Below are 22,907 nucleotides of genomic sequence, written 5' to 3'. Positions count from 1 at the left end.
TTTAGTCCGTCTCATAGTGTCAAATACAAAGTAGGGTTCATTTTTATCACGCATTAATATGTGCTTGTTTATAATATACATTGTATGCGCCATATGCCATTCCAACATCGTAACAACAATTTTCAAATGATTTATAGAACTACAAAAAGTGCAACAAGACAATCAAAATTAATACTTAGGTTGGTTAATTATATAGACCAAAGCCACTGTGGTCAGTTTCCTACAAAACACGCAGGCGACTCTTAATTTATATAATAAGTAATATTTGCCTTCCTTTCCTTCGAAACTAAATTTAGATTTGTTTAATGTATAGCTAATTGGAATTCAGTGAGCAGGAATGAATACCAATTTAGCATTCAAATATATGTTCATGACATCAACTCTGTGATACTCATGATTAACCGTCTTGATTATCAAGTTGTATTGTGCACAACACGAGTGCGGATGGCCGTGAATTTCATCAACAACATGACCAAGCGAAGTCCGAAAGAGTTTGTAAGCTCAGCTGTAACGCTTATTGAACTGAATATAGAAGAGATAGCATCACTTTTGTGTTCGAAGTCAGAATAATGTGTCCATGTAAGGTGACATGTCCTCGTGCTCGCTGTTACATTGTAATTTGCACGTGAATTAGGGGACATACCCATCTACATTGCGTACATGATTTCCATAATAATTGTCTCCTTTATCATCAATCATATATGCAATTAGGTTAGTAACAAATCAATAATAAAAGTATAGATAAAAAATATTTAATTAGCAATTTGGTGTAAGCGTCATATATTTTACGTAGCGACCCGTCTGTCCAAACATGAATATTCCTATACAAATCTGATTGAAAAATAAGAAAAAAACAAACTCATTATTTTTAATGATGTGGCAAACAATTCAAAATAGATGTAATTTAAACAGATATCTTTGTTAATTTCAGCTTTGACCATGAGATAAAATATTTTCAATATGAATTTTACCGCAGACAGCTTGACCCTTGTGCACTGTATTAAAACTGTGCCAACGGTCATAAATAATACCATCACAACACCATTTTGGAGTAACAAAACAACGACATCAGGTAGGAAGATATTTCATTTTAATAGTTGATATCAAATACATGTAATAAGTCCTATTTATTCTGACCCTAGCTATACCACACAAGAAACAATTTGCAATCAAGACAACCGATCAAATCATCAGATATCTTCATGATTATCTTACATTTTGATTGATATGGGTGCTAGGGTTCCTGCATGCATAATCATGGAAACTGACCTTTAAAAAAATGGGCGAACATGCAAATCCGAAATTCTTTTTAATCAGTAGATTGATTGCAATCAAATTATCACGGGTCCGTACGATACGATAACATTGTGGACCTCTTGATTTACCTTTTTATTAGAATGTCTTTTTGTAAATTCATTTATTGAGGCGTTCCATCGTCCATCCGCAAGTTATCCTACGCTTGAGAGATCATTGCAATCAAACATTAGTCATCCTCATTACAGGACTCCATATTACACCTCATATTTCCATGCTGATTAGAGTAGTTTCTGGGGTTTCCCATACACAAAAATGATATCTGCCTCTTTATATTATAATAGAAGTGAACTTCTTATATCCGCCACTCCTTATGAAAAAATGGCATTTTTCAATCAAACATAATCTGTTCTTCATTAAACATCTAGAGCGTGAAATGCTATTTTTTTCTGTTACGATACATATCTTTCCTAGGGTTTCACATATAAACCACCGAATTCGTCCTTTCATTTTTAAAGTGCTGTATATTCCCAATCTGCGACATGTTCTAAAAGAAGTAAGTTTATTTCAAACAATGATAATTGTTTGCAGATTTTGAATGGCATAATCATATTGACCACTTCATTTTATTCTACTTTTTTGCGTTTCATTTTCAAAGTTTCCTTTATTGATACAATAACTTCGTAGTTCAATTATTGAGAGATACTGCTTTTGAATTATAGCTTAATGCTTTTTATTACCGATAGACGTAATTAAATCTCGTGGGTTTTTCATACAGTACTTAAAGTTGATGTTTAATGTTCAATACGCAAGGTTCTTAGTTACAAACATGAATTTATAAAAATTATTAGTACACCCGTTTAAAAGGGGATTAATATACTATAATTTTATACTATGAACTTACACTAAAATATATTTACAGACACATCGTCATCGATAAATGAATCGTCAGAAGTAGAAACAATGGTTTCTATGATTTTTGTAATGGTGTTGATGATTATCTTGTATGCAGCTGGTTGTCGACTGTTCTCCAAGGAAAAGTACCATGATTCTTTGAAGAAGGCCATACTCCATATTGCACTAACTTTGTTAACATATTTTCTCTACCTCTTTGATACTATATCTGATGTGTTCCTGCTCATCCATTACGGAAAGATTGGAGAATTATCATCTTTTGCCGTGGTTTTTGTTTTTACTGTCTTGCCAGTGTTCTTCATTGCGATTTATTTTTATATGCAAGTTGCCGGAAATGACGTCACTAAGTATTTTGAAAATTGTTGTGCAATATGTGTCAATAAATGTCGATATTGTGGCGTGGCAATCAAGATACTATCAGTATTCCTGTTTGGTATATATGCAGTATTTTTGCCAACATATACGTATGTAATTTAATGCTAATATTTGTTTATGTTTAACAAAACACAAGCACACATTATATGTATTTCAAACACGTTCTACATAATATAAATAACACATAGCTAAGAGGATGATATAGCAGACTGTTACTCTGAGAAAACATTGTCAACCGTAGCGAATCTTATTTTATGCATAGACTGCTGGTAAATGGTACTGAATTTGTGTAATTGAGTCCAGCAACGGTGTTTTACTCCAAACCATGAATTTTAACAGATAAATACACACTCGTAGTAGAATAGTTCCATATTAATACGAAACACAAATGTTGCATGTCCAATGCGTAAATGTTGAAAGGTCCATCTTTTCATACTAGTTATTTATTGTAATATTTACATTTACAGGCATGCACAGGCACTCGCACAAGGGAAACAACCAGATAGAAAATTGGAATATACTCTAGCTTACCTTACTCTCGTCGAAGCTACAGTAGAGTCAGCTCCACAGCTAACAATACAAATATACCTGTCAATTACGAATACGCTCACTGACACTACCCAAACAAGTAAGTTACTGTAGAAATTGAAATATATCAAGGAGGCAAAGACAATAAGTTTTCTTTTATCCCTAGGCAAAGATAAAGATGGCAACATACGACGCAATAATAAGAAAGTATCAATCGAAAAAAAAGACATGTCAAAAGCAATTAGGAACCATCAAATATCAGATCTCTACGTTAGATAAGTAGATATCGCTTCACCCAAAGTTGTTTTGTACTTCTATTGAATGAATTTTATTTAAGGTTTATGACCCCTTCTGTTGTCATTTTTGTACGAATTTTTCAAACTGCAATAGTATCAAAACAACAAATATAATGAATAATACAGATATACCATTTTGTACATATACCAAGGGGAAACTTGATGCAACGCATTGTTATTTACTGTTTCATTGCATTTAATAGAACTTTGTGGCAAATAAACCAATATTTTTATAGAAAATATACAGCCTTTAATACAGAGATTTAATTTTAAACATAGTTTACTCACTTGCTTTTCTATGATGTGCTAGCGTTTATTGTTTACACAAAGTTCTAAGCAACCTGTAAATTCCAAAACACCTCGTGCTGAGTCACTAAAGTCGAGCGCATCCTAATAGGTGTACTTTGGTCCATATTTATATTTGTTTTAAGCAATAAGTACATCGATAAACTTTTTTTTAAAGGAAATCAATGCTACATTGCAGCACAGCATGCAATAATCCTCTATCAGTCACCGAATTGCCAAACATGAGTGTACAAGGATAAAGGCTGTGGATTTTTTATAAAATTTCAATATGTTTAGTATTGAATCAACACAAGGGTACATAATCCTTAATAAATGACTTGTGTGAATGATTTACCAAACGAGCATCTGTTTTTGCCTTTCAGCATGTTCAGTATTTGAATTTTGTTCATGTTTTTATTTTTTGTAGGATCATTTCTAACATACACATATTTAAAAATACCAAACACTTTTTTATGGAATCCGATGTGGTTGTTGTGAACGCTATTTGACATTTTTGTATTGAACAAGCCTTTGAGAAGATTCCTGAAATTTCCGTATAATTTTATTATGAATGTAATGAATTGATGTCTATTTAATTCAAATGTATCAGAACTTATCGATCAATGATTACATAATCTGCTGGTTATCTTCCAACCGATTGGAGATAGTGGTCTAGGGCATTTTATGTGGTTCATATAGGCTTTCAAAATACCTTGTGGCATGTTTTGTGATATGTGATATATTGCCTCCACACGAACTTCATTTTTATGCATAATTGAAAATAATAAAGGTAATACTTTGGATAAAAAATGTTAGCATCAATAATATGAAAAAGGTGTTATCAGAAATTATAATATCATTAATAATTATTGTGTATATTTTAAGTCATGAATATACATATCAGTTCTTCATGCCCTATTCAATATTACTTGTTGCAAATTGAGGTGGCATAGGAATACATCCAATTATTTTTCGAAACATATATTTTGCTGAACACTTTAAATGACTGTTAAGTTCAGACACAATGCATACATACATGTAGCATATCAAAACATTGTGTTTACCTTTAAACATGTAGTAACATCAGTAACATTCTTATTTTTGTTGCAGAGATACTTCGTTATATGAGTATAAATGCATCTTCTCTCGGATTGGCTTGGTCTTTGAATGCCTTCAAACACCAATATCGAAAGACGAAACAGAACCATGAAGATAGCATTTTGATTAAATTCATTCACTGGATATCACGGTTAGCTGAAATTGTGCCACGTATCATCTTAATTGCGCTCGTTATGGCTGAATATAGCTATTTTGTGTTATTCTTTATAGCTTATCGTCTTCTCCATGGACTCATGTACATCTGCAGTAAAGGAAACAATGTTCTGGACATATTGTTGGGAATATTTGGCAACATATTTTGTTTTTCCGTTTCCCGCATTTATCGGTGCCACAAGAAAGAACACTGCGGGGGAATATTCTTCCCATTTTACTATATTTTATTTTATTTTGAAAATGCGTGCATGTTGTATCTTTGGTACAGTGATGATTCGGCTTTACTTCCGATAAAAATTGGGGGCGCGTGTTCAAATCATAAATGGGGTGTGCCTTATGTATTCGCAGTTGTCATTTTGGGGTTCATTGTTCAACCGTCATGTCTGTTACTTTACTATCGGCTACGTAAAAAACAACATACACCAGAAGAAACAGCCACGTCTGAATAGAAAATGTTTTGCAGTCAAGCATGATTATGGCAACTGAAAGGTTTCATTGCTGTAACCGTAATCTTGACTACTGTGAATCGTTTGATCATCTGCGAAAGATAGTTATGACCGAATTTTTACGTAATTAAATTGACTGAGAAACATTATTTGTGTAACATAAATAAACTCATCATAGAACCCAGGACTAAATTTTATATATACGACAGACGCGGGTTTTGTCTACAAAAGACTTATCAGTGACGCTCGAATCTATATGTCACTGCTTACACTTACGAATCACTTTTGTTCATCTCAAGTTTTGTTGTGGTTCAAGTTGCTCAAGTGTGTTTCCCTGTACTGTCATTTATGTTTTGTTGAAAGGGAATGTATATTGTCGCTCTTTTACAATTTATGTCTCATCGTTCCGTACAATTGTTTTACTTTTGTGCTTTCATTGTTCCCTTGATATTTTCATTATCACTTGCAGTTATAAAATTTATTGGTGAAACTGTTGTTAAAATTAAGTATCCAATTAATTAACCAATTTGCTATCTAATGTCAGATATAATGAATAACTGAAGTAAAAGAGTGATGCAACTTTATGTTTCATGTAAAACAGAAAATAAACTAACATAGAAAAAGTCAACATTTAGCTCCAGATCAGTTTCAGAGGAGATTATCTCAAGGAAAAATAAAAGCTTTTACAAGACTTAAATCTTAATTGAACAACTTCCTTATGAATGTTACAACAATCAGAAACAAAGTTTGTCGATAATGTTATGCATACGAATGTAAAACTATTCTCTAGAAAATAATCATACACAATTAAGTGCTCGAATGATTTTCATTTAATTGTTGGAAAATATTTGTGAAAATGCGGTTATGTTTCCAAATCAATATGTCAATTTTAGTATTAACCAGTTTTCTTACACTGATTTAAACAGATATTTTGTAAATCAATTATAGAAACAAGATTTAAGTTCACTCAATGTCCACTCCTGCATCCAATCGTTGGATCTTGTATTAATTTTACTTATTGATAGACATGTAAATCAATAATGTACAGTGGTGCGCTTTATGCATATGTATATGTTATTTTCAGCAATACTTTTACTTTTGAAACAGGCAGTTATGGGTTTTACGATGTAGATAGACAAATGAGGTTTGCAAAAGCAATTTTTTGAACATAAAATATACAGTTTCATTTCAGAAGCTTACATTTAAAGTTATATTATACATTAATAAATACATAATTATAACCATGTGTTTGCGTATATGATTATTATCAGTTGTGTATGAGCTTCTTAGTAAATAATTTCGGAACATGTTAAATATTCCTTGAGTTGTTGGTTTTTTTAATATATATTGGTTTATTTATTATATCATTATAGTCATACCGACCTACAACAAGGATATTGACTAAGTAGGAAGTTCGATATCGATATGTTTCTCTGAAAAATACAAAACAAAAGCTACAGTTGTTATATTATTTATTAAAACTGATAAACTTTTCGCTCTCAATGTTTCCTTACTTCAAGTACGTGTACTAATTTGTCTCATATTATCATCTAGTGTGAAACAAGGAAGATATTGCTTATCACAGTGTTTACATCATATTAACTTCCTATGACCTTGTAAAAGGAGGTAAACATATCAACCTCTTTATTTAGTAAAAAAAAAATTGAATTACAAATCCGATATTGTGTTAATTGATTGTTCATCAATATCACCTCAAACTATGTTGGATGCGCTCCCCATTTTTCCTATAAGTTTGAAACACATTTTGATATCTGCATTCTGTAAACAAACTGGAGCAAAGTGACAATGTTCGAATTATTTTTTCACAAAACGTTACAAATACGTGAATAATGCATGCTGACGGATAAAATATACAAAGATTTTAAAGTCTCAGTTTTATTTAAAAAAAATAGCCACAGAATTGAGACTCGACAAGAAAAACTTCACATCTTCTATAAAAAAAATTAATGAACAATCTTTGTTCACTACAAAATACTAGCATAATAGATACAAACGATACAGATACAAGAACAAGTACAGACATGTTCAAAATTAAGATCAGTTTCAAACAAAGACTCCTATTTGAACTAGAATAACACTGCAGCAATATCACATTTTACATCATTGATGTTAATCAATGAATTTCAATTGCATAGATATTGGCAGAGTTTTGTAAAATGTTTAATAATTTGGTTTTTAATATCAAACATTTATGGCATTGCTTTGATTTTCAATCGTCATATAAACTACATTATTATGTTTTGATTGAAATTAATACACATATTTCCATTAATGACATTATAGAAACTAACATAAGTTAATTTCAATTCTGTGAAAAAGAAATAAAACTGAGACTTTAAAATCTATGTATATCTTATCCGTCAGCATGCATTATTCACGTATTTGTAACGTTTTGTGAAAAAAATAATTCGAACATTGTCACTTTGCTCCAGTTTGTTTACAGAATGCAGATATCAAAATTTCATGTGTTTCAAACTTATAAGAAAAATGGGGAGCGCATCCAACATAATTTGAGGTGATATTGATGAACAATCAATTAACACAATATCGGACTTGTAATTCAATAAGTTGGACTCCAGATACATTACAATATTTAGTATACAAAATTTGTTCGACTAGACGTACAACTTTTCCCCTATCTTTATAATGAATCGTCAGTCACGTTGCGACAATGCAATCAAGTATATTCCAGTGGTTTTTTTTCAAAACGAACGAAAAACTGGTTGCTCCAGATGACAAATGATTCCAGAAACTTAAACATCACAATTAACTTACAATGAACCATACAGTCAGAAATATTTTTGAATGGCTTACTGTCGATAGTTATATTCATTCAATTCATATCTTAAAAGGTATGTCTTGTCAACAAAAACAAGATTAAGACTTTACTGCTTGCAAATAAAATCGACAGTGTTTTTCATACCCACTAAGATAGATTTTACTACCGGGTCATAACATATATGTGGTACACATGATACATCAAAATCGTGCAATCCTAGAGTGCACAAAATTTTAACATGTTGGTCATCAGGCTTGATTTTTAATATGTTATGAGACTGTGTACATATAACATATAAGTATCCGCAGTCGTCAGTTGTTATTCCATCTGGTCCTTTCATGAATGGGTGAACAATTGTAAACATTATGTTTTCTGACGTATCTATACATACCACGCTGTTGTTAACGTTGTCAGTGTAAAATACACGATGTTTACGGTCTGTACAGAAGTAATAAGGAATGAAATCGATTTTTACTGAAAATTGGATTTCCCCTAAAGTATCCAAAATTATCAGTTCGTCGCTTTCACAACTAACGACCAACATATTTTCTTGTATCAAATCTATTCCAAAATATCGTTCACATGCACTGATTTCATACAAAACTGTTAATGTTAAGTCTCGTAACACTTGGATAATTAAAATCTGTTTCTCCCAAGGCAAAGTAACGGCAACGGAAGTATCGTCCAAAACAGCGATACACCATGGCTGACCAGGCAACTGCAATTTTTCCTGTTGATCAGTCATATTACAACTTACTAGGAAATTGAAACAATCATCGGCAAGAACAAATCGTCCACCGCGTAACGATTTGATGTCTGATATTCTCAGATCACCAAGCATAAAAGTGTTTGTGACGTGGATTGCTTCGTTTTTGTGTCGTAAAGAACAATCGCTACACATAGGTTTGTTACATCTGAAGCAACACTGGACGATTGACTTACTGGGAACATTACATACACTACAACTGAAAAAAGAAAAATATAGTCAGCTGATAATCTCAAAATCTATTTGACTTCGTCATATATTTGTGTTTGTTTCAAATTTGAATCCATGTCACATATCTCGTCAAACTCCCGAATGAAATATAAATTAAACAAAATGCATGAATTAATTGTGTGGTTTTTTTTAAGGGAGGGGGGTCAGAAATATAAAAAGCATTACCTTTTATATGAAATACCTCAAATACAAAAAAGGAAACTATTTGTTTTTTCAATAAAATAATGGATCCACAAAATCCCCACAAGTAATACCTGTTTGTCACTTATACATGTTATAAGCATGTGTTAATTTTTAAAGTGTACTTGTCATGTTGAAATAAATACTTTTGAACCTCATAAATATTTACAAATTTAAGACGTTACCATATTCGTCTATACAAATACATGTTTCTTTAAGGAATAACAAGTATATGAACAGTTCATGCATTTAAAAAAACGGATATTCTGTAATCGTAAGACAACTGTTCACACAATTTAAAACTGAGACGATAAAAGTGTGGCATATAGTACGATATCTTCCTGTTTTCAAAAACAGTGGACCTACACACATATCGTTTTTTTTCTCATTTTGGTCTTCTTTCTTTAACAGATAAACAACTTTAAATTATAAATTTTAAATTAAAATAGGTCAAATAAAGTAGATACAGTAAAATGACCATTAAGAAATACGAGACAACAATATATTAACTACAGACAAATACGGAAATACCACACATCTATCAGTAGATCTGAGCAGAAAAGTTAATCAACACGACCCTAGCAATATATAGATAGTTAAATGCATGAACAACAACATTAGTTGTAGGCATCCTCATATTGGTAAAAACTCCTGATAAGAAATACAAGTTGTATTCCATCGTGCTTATATTGTTTAGCATCTCCTATGTTTCAAAACATATATATTGTTCCAAATTAAACTAACTGTATTTGTGGTATAATGAAATCGATTGGGACATCAAGCAAACTAGAAATATCCCAAAGCTTTGGGTTTTTTTACACTGTGTTTTTCATAGAAACAAATAATAGAACATAGATAACGAAAAACTCACTTGTTCACGTGTTGCTTGGAAGTAACTCCTAAAATAAATTTAAAAAAAAATGTTTTATTGGAATTATGTGTTTCTATCATGGAACTTTGATTCATTGAACAGTCTGGTTTTTTTTTAACTCGACAAAGCAAAACGGCCTTGACCTATGACGATCTATCGCATTGCAGCAGACAGGGTGGAGCATGGCCATTACAAATTAGTTGATCAGTTCTGTACTCACATACTTTGGATTTTCAGATATTGGATATATGTTATATAAAATTTTCCGTACATCCGTCAATGTGTTACACATTATATTTGAAAGGTAGTCTCATCTGAATTTCAAATTCAGGCATCCATCAACATTTGCTATGAATCATATCATATATTACTTAAAATGAATACAACTCCACTATGGCTGTTTAGAAGTAATTTTTCATTATGTGTTTGATTATAAACCATCATAGGTCTATTACCTTTCTATAGCTTAATATAATTTAACAATTCTTGTCGGAGTTATGAAGCATTGACCAATTGTTTAGTCTTGAACTACAATAACACTTTGTTCATTCATACCCTAGCCTGCATATATCATACTCGGTAAATCTTCAGTCACAACAAAATACTAAGCAAAACATCAAAACAAGTTTGAAAAGGTGAGGCGAGACATTTCAAAGAGACATTCATACTCATAGGTCTTATAAAAGACACCACAATGGCTAAAACAATCAAACCATCAGTCCACAAAACACAAAATAGAAAACTTAAGACTAAGAAAAAGAAGTACATTACCAAACACTATAGGTGATCGAAGCAAGCAGATCCTGCTCCTCATGTGGCACCCTTTATATTGTTCATGTTAGAAAATCTGATAAAAAATGTAATCATGAGGTCTCATTTGAGGTAAAAGGTACGGATATTCATTACGGTCAACAAACTCTTGAGAAGTTCATTACGTTTGAGAAGGAATTATCTTAACATCAGCACTGGAATCTCTTTGTTTCCCGTATTGTAAAGGCTTTGGGATGCACTTAGGACGTTAAGAGTTCAAAATGGATATTTGTGTGAACGGGGTTAACGTTCTAGACAGACTCAGGCAATGTGCACATGCACATCTAACTACAGCATATCACTTCAATCTTACACTACTACTACCATTGCGGTCATACGTCTAACGCTTTATTATGTTGTCCAATCGTCTTATTGCAAGACTGACTTGTGGTAGGCAACTTTGAGCAGGCTAATAGTTCGTGAGCTCAAATCTCAATCTTGCTCGTGCGTACATTCCAAATATATGTAAAGACATTATATGATAATTACTGTTTTACATTTTTAGAGTAAAACATACATTAAATTGTTTCAAAGGAATGATATCAAATCAAAGTATGACTATTATTAATACCTCCAGAAAGTTCAGTAATTGTTTTATACCAAACATCCACCAGTTCTGTCAAAATATTGTTTTCTGTCTTCAGCTTTCCGCAATTTTCACATTCGCTTTGTTCTGTCTGTATTGATGTGCTAATTGATGTTTTATCGCTCGCTGCCACAAATATAGAAAATAAATAATAAAACAACAAAAAATATTGAAACATTCACTGAATGTCAAAAATTGATATATATCAACAATGTTTTACTTGTTTTCGTTATTGGTTTTGGTACACTATGAATCATTCAAATTAATTTATAGATTCAAAGAATGGTACCTAAAAAGTTGTTTTGGCGATATTTGTTAATTTGATAAATTCATTACAGGTGACAATTGTACAGCACTGGATGCTCATTTGGGCAATTATAAACGTTTCAGAAGTGGTATAACATAAAGGTGAACAACCACACTAGACAATATTTTAGAAGAAAATATACAATTATCTTACCATTAAAAGTTAAATACACTGGAATAACATGATATTCACTTGTATCAATTTTTGATTCCCTCCATATATTCCTCAGAAAAGACTCAACAGCTTCAGCAAACGATTCCGTATTCTGTATACTTTTCAAAGGAACACTAGTTTTGATGATTAACGATCCTAACATAACGAATTCAATCTGAAAAACCTCTTCCAAAAGTGCAGCAACTTTATTTAATGAACGTGAAATCCTTTCTACGTCCCAGCTTCCTGGGGTAACAATTTTCCATTCAACCTTACAAACTGCAATGAAAAGATAATAACAAGTTTCTTTCATATATGTAAAAGAAAAAATTATGCTTGATTGTTGACAAGTTAAAAGTTATTCAGAAAATCAAGCCTCAGCACCGGGAAAAATACAACCATATGAAATTTAGAATTCCGCATGATATTCAAATATTTTCTTTTATTATAATGTGTTTTCACAGAAGACTACTAATTCCAATGTGGCATTTATCAGTTTTATACAATTTCAAAGACCTTCATGTTGCAAGTATCATAGTTATTATTATCGATATGTACACATACAAATATGTTAAGTGCATTGATTAAGTTTAAAAGGGCACACTACAATACCATTTTTGTTTTCTGTTACAGGGATACAGCATTCGTTGTGTTCTGTATCTATCACAGCTCCTCCGCGTGTTGCCTCTGACTGAGTTTCTTTTGTTTCTGTTAAAACAAAAACAGGCCCTAAGTTTCCCGTTTGAGTTGTTTTGCATTTGTCATGTAGGGGCCGCTTTCATATCTTACTATGCGGTATGGGTTTTACTCATTGTTGAAGGCCGTCCGATGTCCTATAGTCGTTAAGCCATTTGGTCTCTGATTGAGATTTGCCTCATTGGTAATCATACCACGTCTTCTTATTTGTATTAGCATGTCCCTATTGTACGTCAATGTATTGAGACATAAACATTGAAGTATCGGCAAATGTACACTAATTGCAGACAGACAAATCAGAAAGTGTACACACGTTAAAACTCGTCGTATAGTTAGACGATCGGACAGACGAACAATGTATTTTTAATATAGCTCTACTTCTAGACAAACAAGTACGCCAGTATTCATACGTATACGCCGCAAAAAAGGTTATGTAACTTATCTATTGATAAAGACATCGTTCAATATTATTCTTTTATACCGGCTGCTGTACTTCCTATGACATATTATATTACAACTTCATTTTCGGTCGATTGAGGCAATAATGGCATGATTTAAATTGCACGAAACAGCTCTAATTATAAAACAAGAAGTACTGCTTATAATTTAAATTTGAAAGATGATTATCTTTTGAATGTAAAAAAAATCAAAGTACGTCGGGACCTTTTAAAGTTAACGATACGGTATCAGTTTTGTCATTGTTGAAGGTTATACTGTTGTCAATTTATGGTATCGCCTCACTTAATTTATAGATGGTTCACATTTTGTCATGTCAATAATGTTGTCTGATTCCTCTTACAGTATACATGAAGCAATTTAGAACTAATGTCGGACGGAGATGCACCTTAAAAGTTTATACTTCTATCAGATTTTCTTTTTTGTCGTACATCTGAGAAAGCAATCTGCTAGAATCCTTTTTTATAGTCTTTCTTTTATCATGAAAAGGTTCCTGTCCGAATTTCGTTTCGTAAATGTTTAACACAAATGTTTTTCCATTTTATAATAACCATCTTATAAATTTAATAAAAAAAGTATCAACGCTTTGAAAAACACCTGCATATACTTGACAGCGAACTCGTGTACGGCGGGAATGATTACACCACGAAGTTGCGATTAAAACTTAATTTAACGTTATTTAGCGCCATACTGACAAACGTCGTAAAAAAATAAGGTATATGGCTTTTATTGAAAAAACAAGCACATGGACCCAATTTTTTTCTTTTGCAATCAATCAAGTACTGTTTCAAGAACACTCCGCCAAAATTTCAGGAAAAAATCAACGATCAAATTTTTTCTGCACTTCCGAAAAGACGCAAAAATATAGTCAAATTCCCTATTTCGGATATAGCAATCTAAATCCGGAACATGATGATTTGATTTAACCTTAAACTTGTTTCAGCATTTTGATGCCATGGATCAAGGGTATATTTTACAAAAAAAACGGTTAGGTTATGACTTTTCGTTCAAAAGTATTGTTACTTTCTTTAAAAGTCATAATTTATGAAATTTCAGAGATTTTCTTCCAAATATGCAAATTTCGAACCAAATTATCTCAAAAAGTAAGTCATGAAGGTACTTTTTTCTTTGCATATTTGAAAAGTACACATTGAAATTGACCTTCTATAAAAAAAATTAAGACAAAATCAACGAGAGATCTCTACTGTATCGTATGCCCTTAATACTTGACTAGTAATACATGAATTACGTTTATCAAATTCAAAAACGTTAATGAATACAAAAGCAAAGCAAAGCAAACCTGGTATGTTTATTGATGATGCTACCTCTGATTTCCTGTGCTGGTCAGGTTCCGTACAGACGTAGTTGTCGTCTTTATGTAGTTCTTTAGTTTTATCACAAGTTATCAAGAATATCAAGTTTCCAATACGTTTGATAAATCTTTCTAGAAAAGAGAAAAATATAATATTTGTTAATTCATTATTCATTCTTTAATATAGAAATTTTACCGCCTTTCCTATTCAAAACAATAAAAAAAAAGGCAAAACATAATTAGAAACACACGAGAAATAACGAAATCTACAACGTTATCACGATACGTGTATTTGTTTTTTTTTTTATCAATACTGTGAAAACATTCATTTTCAATTACGTTGAGCTTTTGGTTTTGCCTTTTGACAAAAACAAATGTTTGATTATGGACTTAAAGGTTTGAATATTCCTCGGAGTTCAGTATTTTTGTGTTTTCCCTTTCATAATTATATTAATGTTATTGGTATGAGTGTTCCTATCGAAAATTAAGTCAAGGACAGACAAACTTCAATAGAAGCCACTACAGAACTTTCACCGAATGTATCGAAGTACGATAATGGCGTTATTAATAATTCGGTAAAAAAATTTATCAACGAATTCAGTTCGTGCATTGTATCTGCATGGAAATATGAACTTTAGAATCAGTGAACAGTTTTCTAAATTACAAATTTTAAAGAAATCTTTCGAGTTGTTGATCATGGTGATTTTTTAACAGTATTTTAGACACCATATACATGATGTGGCATATTACCTATTCCTTTGTCCACTGCATCAAGCATTGCTTTCTTCAGATGTTCAGATGTTTCCTCTTGAAAGTGTTTAATATCCTCAATTTGTGATCTTTGTAGTTCTCCTAATGATCTAATTTGAAGTTTTGTGTCTGCACAAGAACTTTCATATACATCCAATAGTTTGTCCTGCAACAACACTGATTCTGTCCTCTGTTTACACACAATGTCGCGCTTTGCTTCATCAACAATTTCATCCAGTTGATCTGCAAGTTCAGTTTGGCTTCGTAAAATGTCGTCTAATTTTGTCTTTACATTTCATAAGATCTGTGGTTTAGAATGTCTTTTATATAAAAAGTAAAATTCCCAAAATACTGAACTCCGAAGAAAATTCAAAACGAAAAGTCCCTAATCATATAGGAAATTCAAATCTCAAACACATCACACGAATGAATAACAGCTGTCATATTCCAGACATGGTACAGTCATTTTCTAATGTAGAAAATTATGGATTAAACATGGTTTAATAGCTATCTAAACCTTTCACTTGTATGACAGTAGCATCAAATTTCATCATATTTACAACATTGTGTGCACAAAACAAACAGACGTAACAGGTAAAAATGTTGATAATCGAAAACCAGAAGTGACGTAGGACTATTGATCAAATACGATAAATGATTTTTTAGAAGAATTACAGTAATGCTGCAATAAAACATTTTTCCTACATATTTTTCTATTGGAAAACACCATTTAAAATGTTAGTAGTCAGTGAGGAGAACAACCAACATGCAAACAAAACGAAGAAAAACAAAACAGAAATACTCTTTATTATCCAAAAACATCTTAGTTTTTATGATAAAACATTAAGATACTATTGATATATTTTCTATTGCCATAAAACAAATGGTTCAAAATAAGTAAAACTACTTGCCGCTGACTTAACCTGTTTTATTAAGTCTAAAATTTCATTTTTCTCTACAATATCAAAATCTGCATTCTTCAGAAGGCTTATTTGTCCTTGGATAGCATTCAAATAGTACTCAAGTGGTATTTCTCCGGCTAAACCTATCACAGACCCCTCTAGTTTTGTCCACCATTTTCCTAATCTGCCAGTGTTAAAATTGCTTGTACTGTGCACATGTGCAAGTTTATTTCGTATGTTTTGGATAACTGTAAGCCAGTTTTCAACACTTCTCGAAAGAGTAACAGAATGTCTAAACATAGTATGGAGAATAGTAAAATCAAGATCTTTTAGCGAACAATGTAACTTTGGTGTTACCTTACATATGCAGTGTTGTTTTATATTACTCTGACTACGTAAAAAATGACCCGACGTTGTCGGTCCATTCAAATTGTAGCATTTATTGATTTGTTCTTGATTCAGCTCCCTGTAAGATCTCGTTGGAACAGCGTTGCATTCACAGCATCTAGTAGAATGTATCCATAAATGATATAATGTATGCCTATTCGATGTAAGGAAATTAGACAAAGAATTGTCATAATTACAAAGAATACTCGATTTTATAAATGCTCGTGTAACATTAAGCGATAAGTCATACGAAAACTTAATAAGACGTAAATATTTTCTTTCCTGAACAGATGTCATTGGTGAAGTTTAAATTCAACGTTTCTTTCTTCGTTATACAGTTATACCATTAATCAAAGTCGTTGTTACTGTTTATCTAAAAAAGAGTAACGTATTTTGCATCCAAAAACTAGTACAGATCATTATTGTTTATGCTAATAAATCAATAAAAATATTTAAAAAACAATTATCTATTAAATTTGTCAATTCATTTAGAATGTAATGTGGCCCTATGATTGCAATACATTTATTTTATTTACGAGATATGTGAATACTAGTAGTATTTTCCTGTTCGATAGCTTATCAAATGTTATTGTTACAACCTTACCACTAGAGCATGATTTTGTATTATTCTAAACGTTTTATTCATTATAATTATATCTTGTTTTCGGAGGACAAATCGAACTTCAGTATGCTTGATATTTTAAACTTAATTGACATTGAGCAGTGGTCGTTTATTCAAAACAAATTACCCATGTATATAGGACCCAACCGTGCAACTCTTCTCAAATGTTGATTAATTCGTCTGAGAGATATTGAACATACATAACAATCGAAGCAAACATTACACTTAAATAAGTTTGATTCACTATTTAAAAGAACTATTAAAAAAATAGAGTATCGTTGTGGAAGTACCTTAAAAATACAATATCAAAAATACTGAACTCCAAGGAAAGTTCAAAACATAAAGTTCCTTATCAAAAGGCAAAATCACAAACATATTAAAAGAATTGAAAATAATTGTCATGTTCAAGATAAATAAAGACAAAAAGACAGAGAAAAGTTATTGATTGAATGATAAATATTTTCTTTTGTGAATGTACGAATCGGAAAAGTATTTCAATGAGAAGTTTTGATACTTACAATAGCATTATCGGTGCTTGTTCTAATACAAATAAAGTGAAGTGCATTTCGGCAATTAGTTTCTTTTCAGTGCCTTGGATGCATCCCAGTTTCCATTCAAACAGATTTAAGTTTCATTTTTATATATACTACAGTACTATAAATATTTAAAAACAACAAAGATATAGGTCATGCAAAGTCAAACAAGTTGGAACAATTGTGTTGTTGCCTATTAATATTAGTCATGGATAAGGAAACTTTGTAGAAAATCTGACATAACTAAAATAAATGTTATATTTTACATTGTTCTCCTTTTTATAATCAATGATGTTGAACTGCCTCAAATTACAATCCAGTTGGTCAAAACTTAACAGACAGGAAAAATACAATCTTCAAAAGATCAATATTTCAAATTATAATATTTTCTTAATTTATCTATAGTTAGCCGATATAAATTGGAATTCTGCTTTCAAAAGTAATATCTTAAGGGAAAAGAAGGAAATTTGAATTTTCATTTTATGGAGTGGCCTGTTCTTCTGTTAGTTTTCTGTAATTGTTTTTTAGTACTTTCGGAAGTTGCAATTTGTGCATACGACTAAACTATATGTATATTAACTGTAATAGTACATGTGTGTAGTGTAATCATCGTCGTAGTTAATCAATAATAGAAGAGAAAAGAAAGTATATGGGGTATCAATCCATGACACTAGATCATTACATGCCCAGCAAAACACAACAAAAAAGAAAAGTAACAACATGAACAACTGTAATTTATCTCAAAGTGACGAAGATGCCGTCAAAATGGAGCAACAACTTTTGACCTCACTGCGAATATGAGGCGGCCCCTGGTACGTTTGTCTGCCATAAAGATGAAATATGAAATAACTACTAAGTTGAAATCAAAATCGTAAGTTGAATATATACAAACAACATCAAGTCAAATAGAAAATAAAGAAAAGACAAATTATTCACTTCGAAACAAAACAAAATACCCAAAGATGACGTAACATAGACCCCTAAAATACCAAAAGATGTAGGTCATACTTTCCGATATAGCAAACAGCTAGTGCTCAAACAAGAAACGGTCGAGTGTTCGTGCTTAGTGTGCATGCAAATATATCATTGGTTTACTCTGGTCACAAACAAATTCTCACTAATATTTCCCCAACTAACCCCGAAAATCTAATTAAATTGTCTTTAAAAATTAAATTGAGAATGTCGAAGAGACAACAACTAGACCAAAGAGCAGAAAACCGTCAAGGCCAACATTTGGTCTTCAACAAAGCGATAACTTGAGTCTGGAATTGATATCATGTATGTTTTATTTTATATGGAGCGTTACATTTCAAAAAGAATATAACTATAGTTATGCCCTCCTTCTCTTACTCACAACAACCCATTTGCTAAACACTTGGGTGTATAATCTTTTGTGCCGATGAATCGAGACAAAATGCATAGTGAACACGTAATATGAGTTTATGCATTTTTACTCATTGCAGTAAATCTCTCAAATCAGGAAGATTTTCAAACATTACACCAGGTACAACAAACAATTGATAAATTGACAAATTTCCGTAAGGAAATAACACCATTGTTCAACAAAAATTCCAGGCCTAGTTTGGGAAAAAATATGCAACAAGGACATTTTTGTTTTATATCAAATATGTTCTACATGCTATTCTGAAGATGACAAGTAGATATCTGATCTTATCTTAATTTAATTGACAATACGAAAACACAGTGAACAGTTCATCATTTACAATTATCGAGTATGTTGTGTATGTTTAATTAACATGATTATATCATTCGATTACATGTTACTGAAGTATAGATATTTATCCATATTTGTGGCAAATACAATCATCGTAAATTTTATTTTAAAAATATATGAAGATTTAAATGACAAACTTGTTCAAGTATTCATTCAGATATAGTCTTCTTTGCGTATTAATTCAAATTATTCCATTTTTCTAACGTGGACACTTTGTATGAAAAAGTAAAATGATATCAATTTAAACTGAAGCCCCACCAAAAACCAGGAATGCCCTGGCATTTTTGCACCGTTCAGTAACAAATGTTTTATAATCAGTAATAAGGCTAGAAACTTTAAGAGAATGGTTAATGACCCTAGTTTAACCCTTCAAATCATACCATTGTATGTGCATTTTTTAAAATTGGCATATTGCTGAATAACCAGTTTTTAAACAATTTCGATGAGTGGATTGACATTATGATAGCAAGTAAAGAACAAAAAAGACCCATCATTTGGTCTGATTTGGAAAGTTGTACCGTTAGCAATCCTACCACAGTTTCTTATTGTTATACTAAAAACTCATTTATAAGTATAATATATATATAGCGTTGATTTCCAAAAAATTACAAACCTACCAGGAAGTTTGAAAAGTATATATAAATAAAGATAAATGGATGTAAGTATTAAACTGATTTGCCTATTTTCCCATTTTCGTGCATAATAACGCCACTGCCGAAAAGACGGAACCTAAAAAAGTATACAGTACATACCATGTTTGAAATAAGTCAGATTTCCAGTCTCTTTTCAATAGCGGTTGTCAATATTTATGTTTTGACAGACGCCATTATTGTGTTAATGGGTTTAAATACGTCACATGTCCAAAATGTGTTTCAACTAGGAAAGCCCATTCAGTTTGTTTTCACTTTTTATCTTTGTCTACTTTTCTAACTGACTTTAACACGTTACATGAAATATATCTAGCTACAGTAGATCACTATATTTATATTTCTTTACTCAATTTAAATATAAATAAAAAAGCATCATCATGTTTATGTAATTTGTAAGATATGTAAATGCTAAAGTCAAGTACTGATAGTATTATTTGAAAAAAATATACTTACAAGGCTGATTACAATTATTTCTTCCCTGATTAATATAATTACTGTGAAATGCACATTGTATTGTATTGTGTAAAAAGCATACAAAGTAAACTTCGAGATATATTACAGTGTAAGGGGTAATAATACTGCAAACAAGTCTTCCGAGTAACTCTTCTCCTTTGTATAGAGAAAATATTTATAGATTGATAAATGATATTAGTTTTTTAATTCTTTTTTTTAAACTAATAACATGATTAATGCATTACGTTTTTTAATATTTTGAAGCAAATCAGTTGCTACCTGTCATAACGTTTATGGTCATTCAGTGCATATCCATCACTTTATAATTATACACGCTTCCATAAAATGACTTTTTCAAAACATTTACATCCATTGCATATATGGTATTTTCTAGTTACAAACACTACCAAGAAAGGAGATAATTTAGTCAGAAACTGTCTTATTTCTTGAAAATATGACTGTATTTAGTTGTCACAGCTGATACGATATGTGTATGCATATTTGATATTTTGTATTCATTATAAATATTCAAAATAATGTTTTCAATAAAAATATCTAACGTAACGTGATTACTACTGCTGGTAAGATTACAAAAACCTACATAGTACATAGAACAGACACATAGGTAAGTTTACTAACGACTATTGTGAAATACTAGAAGTATGGTAATTATCTTGTTTGAAGTTTGGTTGAACTTTAATTTCGTTTTTGTTTAAAGTGTGACTAAGTATTCTTTGTAAATGGAGGATGGCCTCCTGTTTTTAAGGTAGCCTCTATTGAGAGAGTACCTTTCGTTTAAGGTGCCACTCTTCTTGTCCCTCAGTAATAATATCTATGTATTGTTAAACTCAATTCAAAAATCATTTCTCATATAAGGTCAGTTTTCACTGGTCCCGAGCGTGACTTGTATATACAACTTTTGCTGTAAAAATTTCAGTTGTAGTTCATGACATACATTGTTTTTGTGGTAGCTTAAAACATTTCACTGTAAACCATACGCATTTCGACAATCAATGTATCTCAACTGATTTTCGAGATTCCAATTTGAAAAAATCCAAAACCTTATACTGACGTCGATACAAAAAATGATACATGTACGTAATCAGTTGTATTCACTCGAAGCGTTTTTCTGGATTCCCTTTCACCAAAAACGTGCATATCCAATTGAAATTCTAAATATGTATAAGTAATCGAAACATTTGAATATTATAACCATATAACCGAAATTGGGTTAAAGTTCAGAACCAAATAAATGCAAGGTTATATTCGCATTAGAAAGTTGGACACTAATGTTGTTCACATTATATTCATGATATTCAATTAACTTATGTACAATTTCAACTCTATATAAATAAATAGTGAACTCAAGAAGGGTATGATAATAATCATGTCAGTACCGAAGCCCTGATTAATGAGCTGATGATAACCTGGTGGAGTTACGTTTACCAGCAGTGTTATGAAAATTAAAATTGATTAATTGATTAATTCATTATTTGTTTGTGTGCTAAGCTCTTCTCTGGATTAACCGTCATGCGTAATGCTCGACTCATAAATTTGAATGTTTAAGTACCAAAACCAGTGAAGACCTTTTTGGCCAAAGGGGCCTTAACAATGAGAACCATAAAAGGTCAACTTTGTCTGGGGGAATTTTAATGTAATAATTGCATAATATATGAATGGACAATTGAACAAAGGTATGTTATAAATCATGTCCGTCCCGGAGCATGATACCCTCGGGGATTCATAATCCGCTAGCAAAGAGAAATCGGCTGAAAACTATAACAATGAAGTACATTTGTTTAGCTAAGACAAGATACTTATATCTACGTTGGCCGTTCTTTTTATTGTTCATGTTGTTTTAAACAAAGCATGACCAACTCATTCAATTTGTCTATTAGTTTTGAATGTGGATTTCTTGTGAAAAGTGGAGAAAAGTCAAATGTTTTAATACTATTACAAGATGAAAAAGAGTTAGTATAATCAATATTGGTTGAAACAGGCTTAATTCGTTAGCTGGATACGAACAGAAATACATATAACAAAAACACAGAGTGGACATGGCCGTGTACTTTTATGTTCCAACATTAGAAAGACAATAAGTACAGATCTGAGAGTACTCGCAGCAACTGACAGCTGCTTGTTCATGGCTACTAACAACTAATACAAAATCTATCTTAGGACAGCAGCAGTTTCCGAGACATGCAAATATACATGATATAGTAAATCAATAAAATTGGCCAAACAGGCTGTTTAACGTTGAATTTTTTAACAAAACTTCAAGGTTTCGTATGAATTTAATAAACTTCACAGGATTACTATTTAAACCATTAATAAAA

General features: G+C 31.4%; 1 protein-coding gene and 1 long non-coding RNA gene across 2 annotated transcripts; one reads left to right on the top strand and one right to left on the bottom strand.

Moving 5' to 3' along the window:
• The first annotated feature begins 2,176 nt into the window (after positions 1-2,176).
• LOC143083501 (uncharacterized) lies at positions 2,177-5,555 on the top strand. Its single transcript, XR_012980740.1, has 3 exons — positions 2,177-2,633; positions 3,012-3,172; positions 4,764-5,555. It is a non-coding gene; the product is annotated as an uncharacterized LOC143083501 (long non-coding RNA).
• A 2,327-nt stretch (positions 5,556-7,882) lies between these two features.
• On the bottom strand, positions 7,883-15,548 carry LOC143081891 (uncharacterized). Its single transcript, XM_076257548.1, has 7 exons — positions 15,290-15,548; positions 14,528-14,671; positions 12,688-12,783; positions 12,076-12,354; positions 11,601-11,741; positions 10,220-10,247; positions 7,883-9,136 (listed from the first exon to the last, which is right to left on the bottom strand). The coding sequence occupies exons 1-7, from the start codon at positions 15,315-15,317 to the stop codon at positions 8,278-8,280; spliced, it is 1,575 nt and encodes a 524-aa protein (XP_076113663.1). The 5' UTR covers positions 15,318-15,548; the 3' UTR covers positions 7,883-8,277.
• Between the last annotated feature and the right edge of the window lie 7,359 nt (positions 15,549-22,907).

This window comes from Mytilus galloprovincialis, chromosome 7 (assembly GCF_965363235.1).
Source record: "Mytilus galloprovincialis chromosome 7, xbMytGall1.hap1.1, whole genome shotgun sequence".
Classification (NCBI taxonomy): domain Eukaryota; kingdom Metazoa; phylum Mollusca; class Bivalvia; order Mytilida; family Mytilidae; genus Mytilus; species Mytilus galloprovincialis.
The sequence above is the reverse complement of the archived record's forward strand: the minus strand, read 5'-3'. Positions and strand labels throughout refer to the sequence as shown.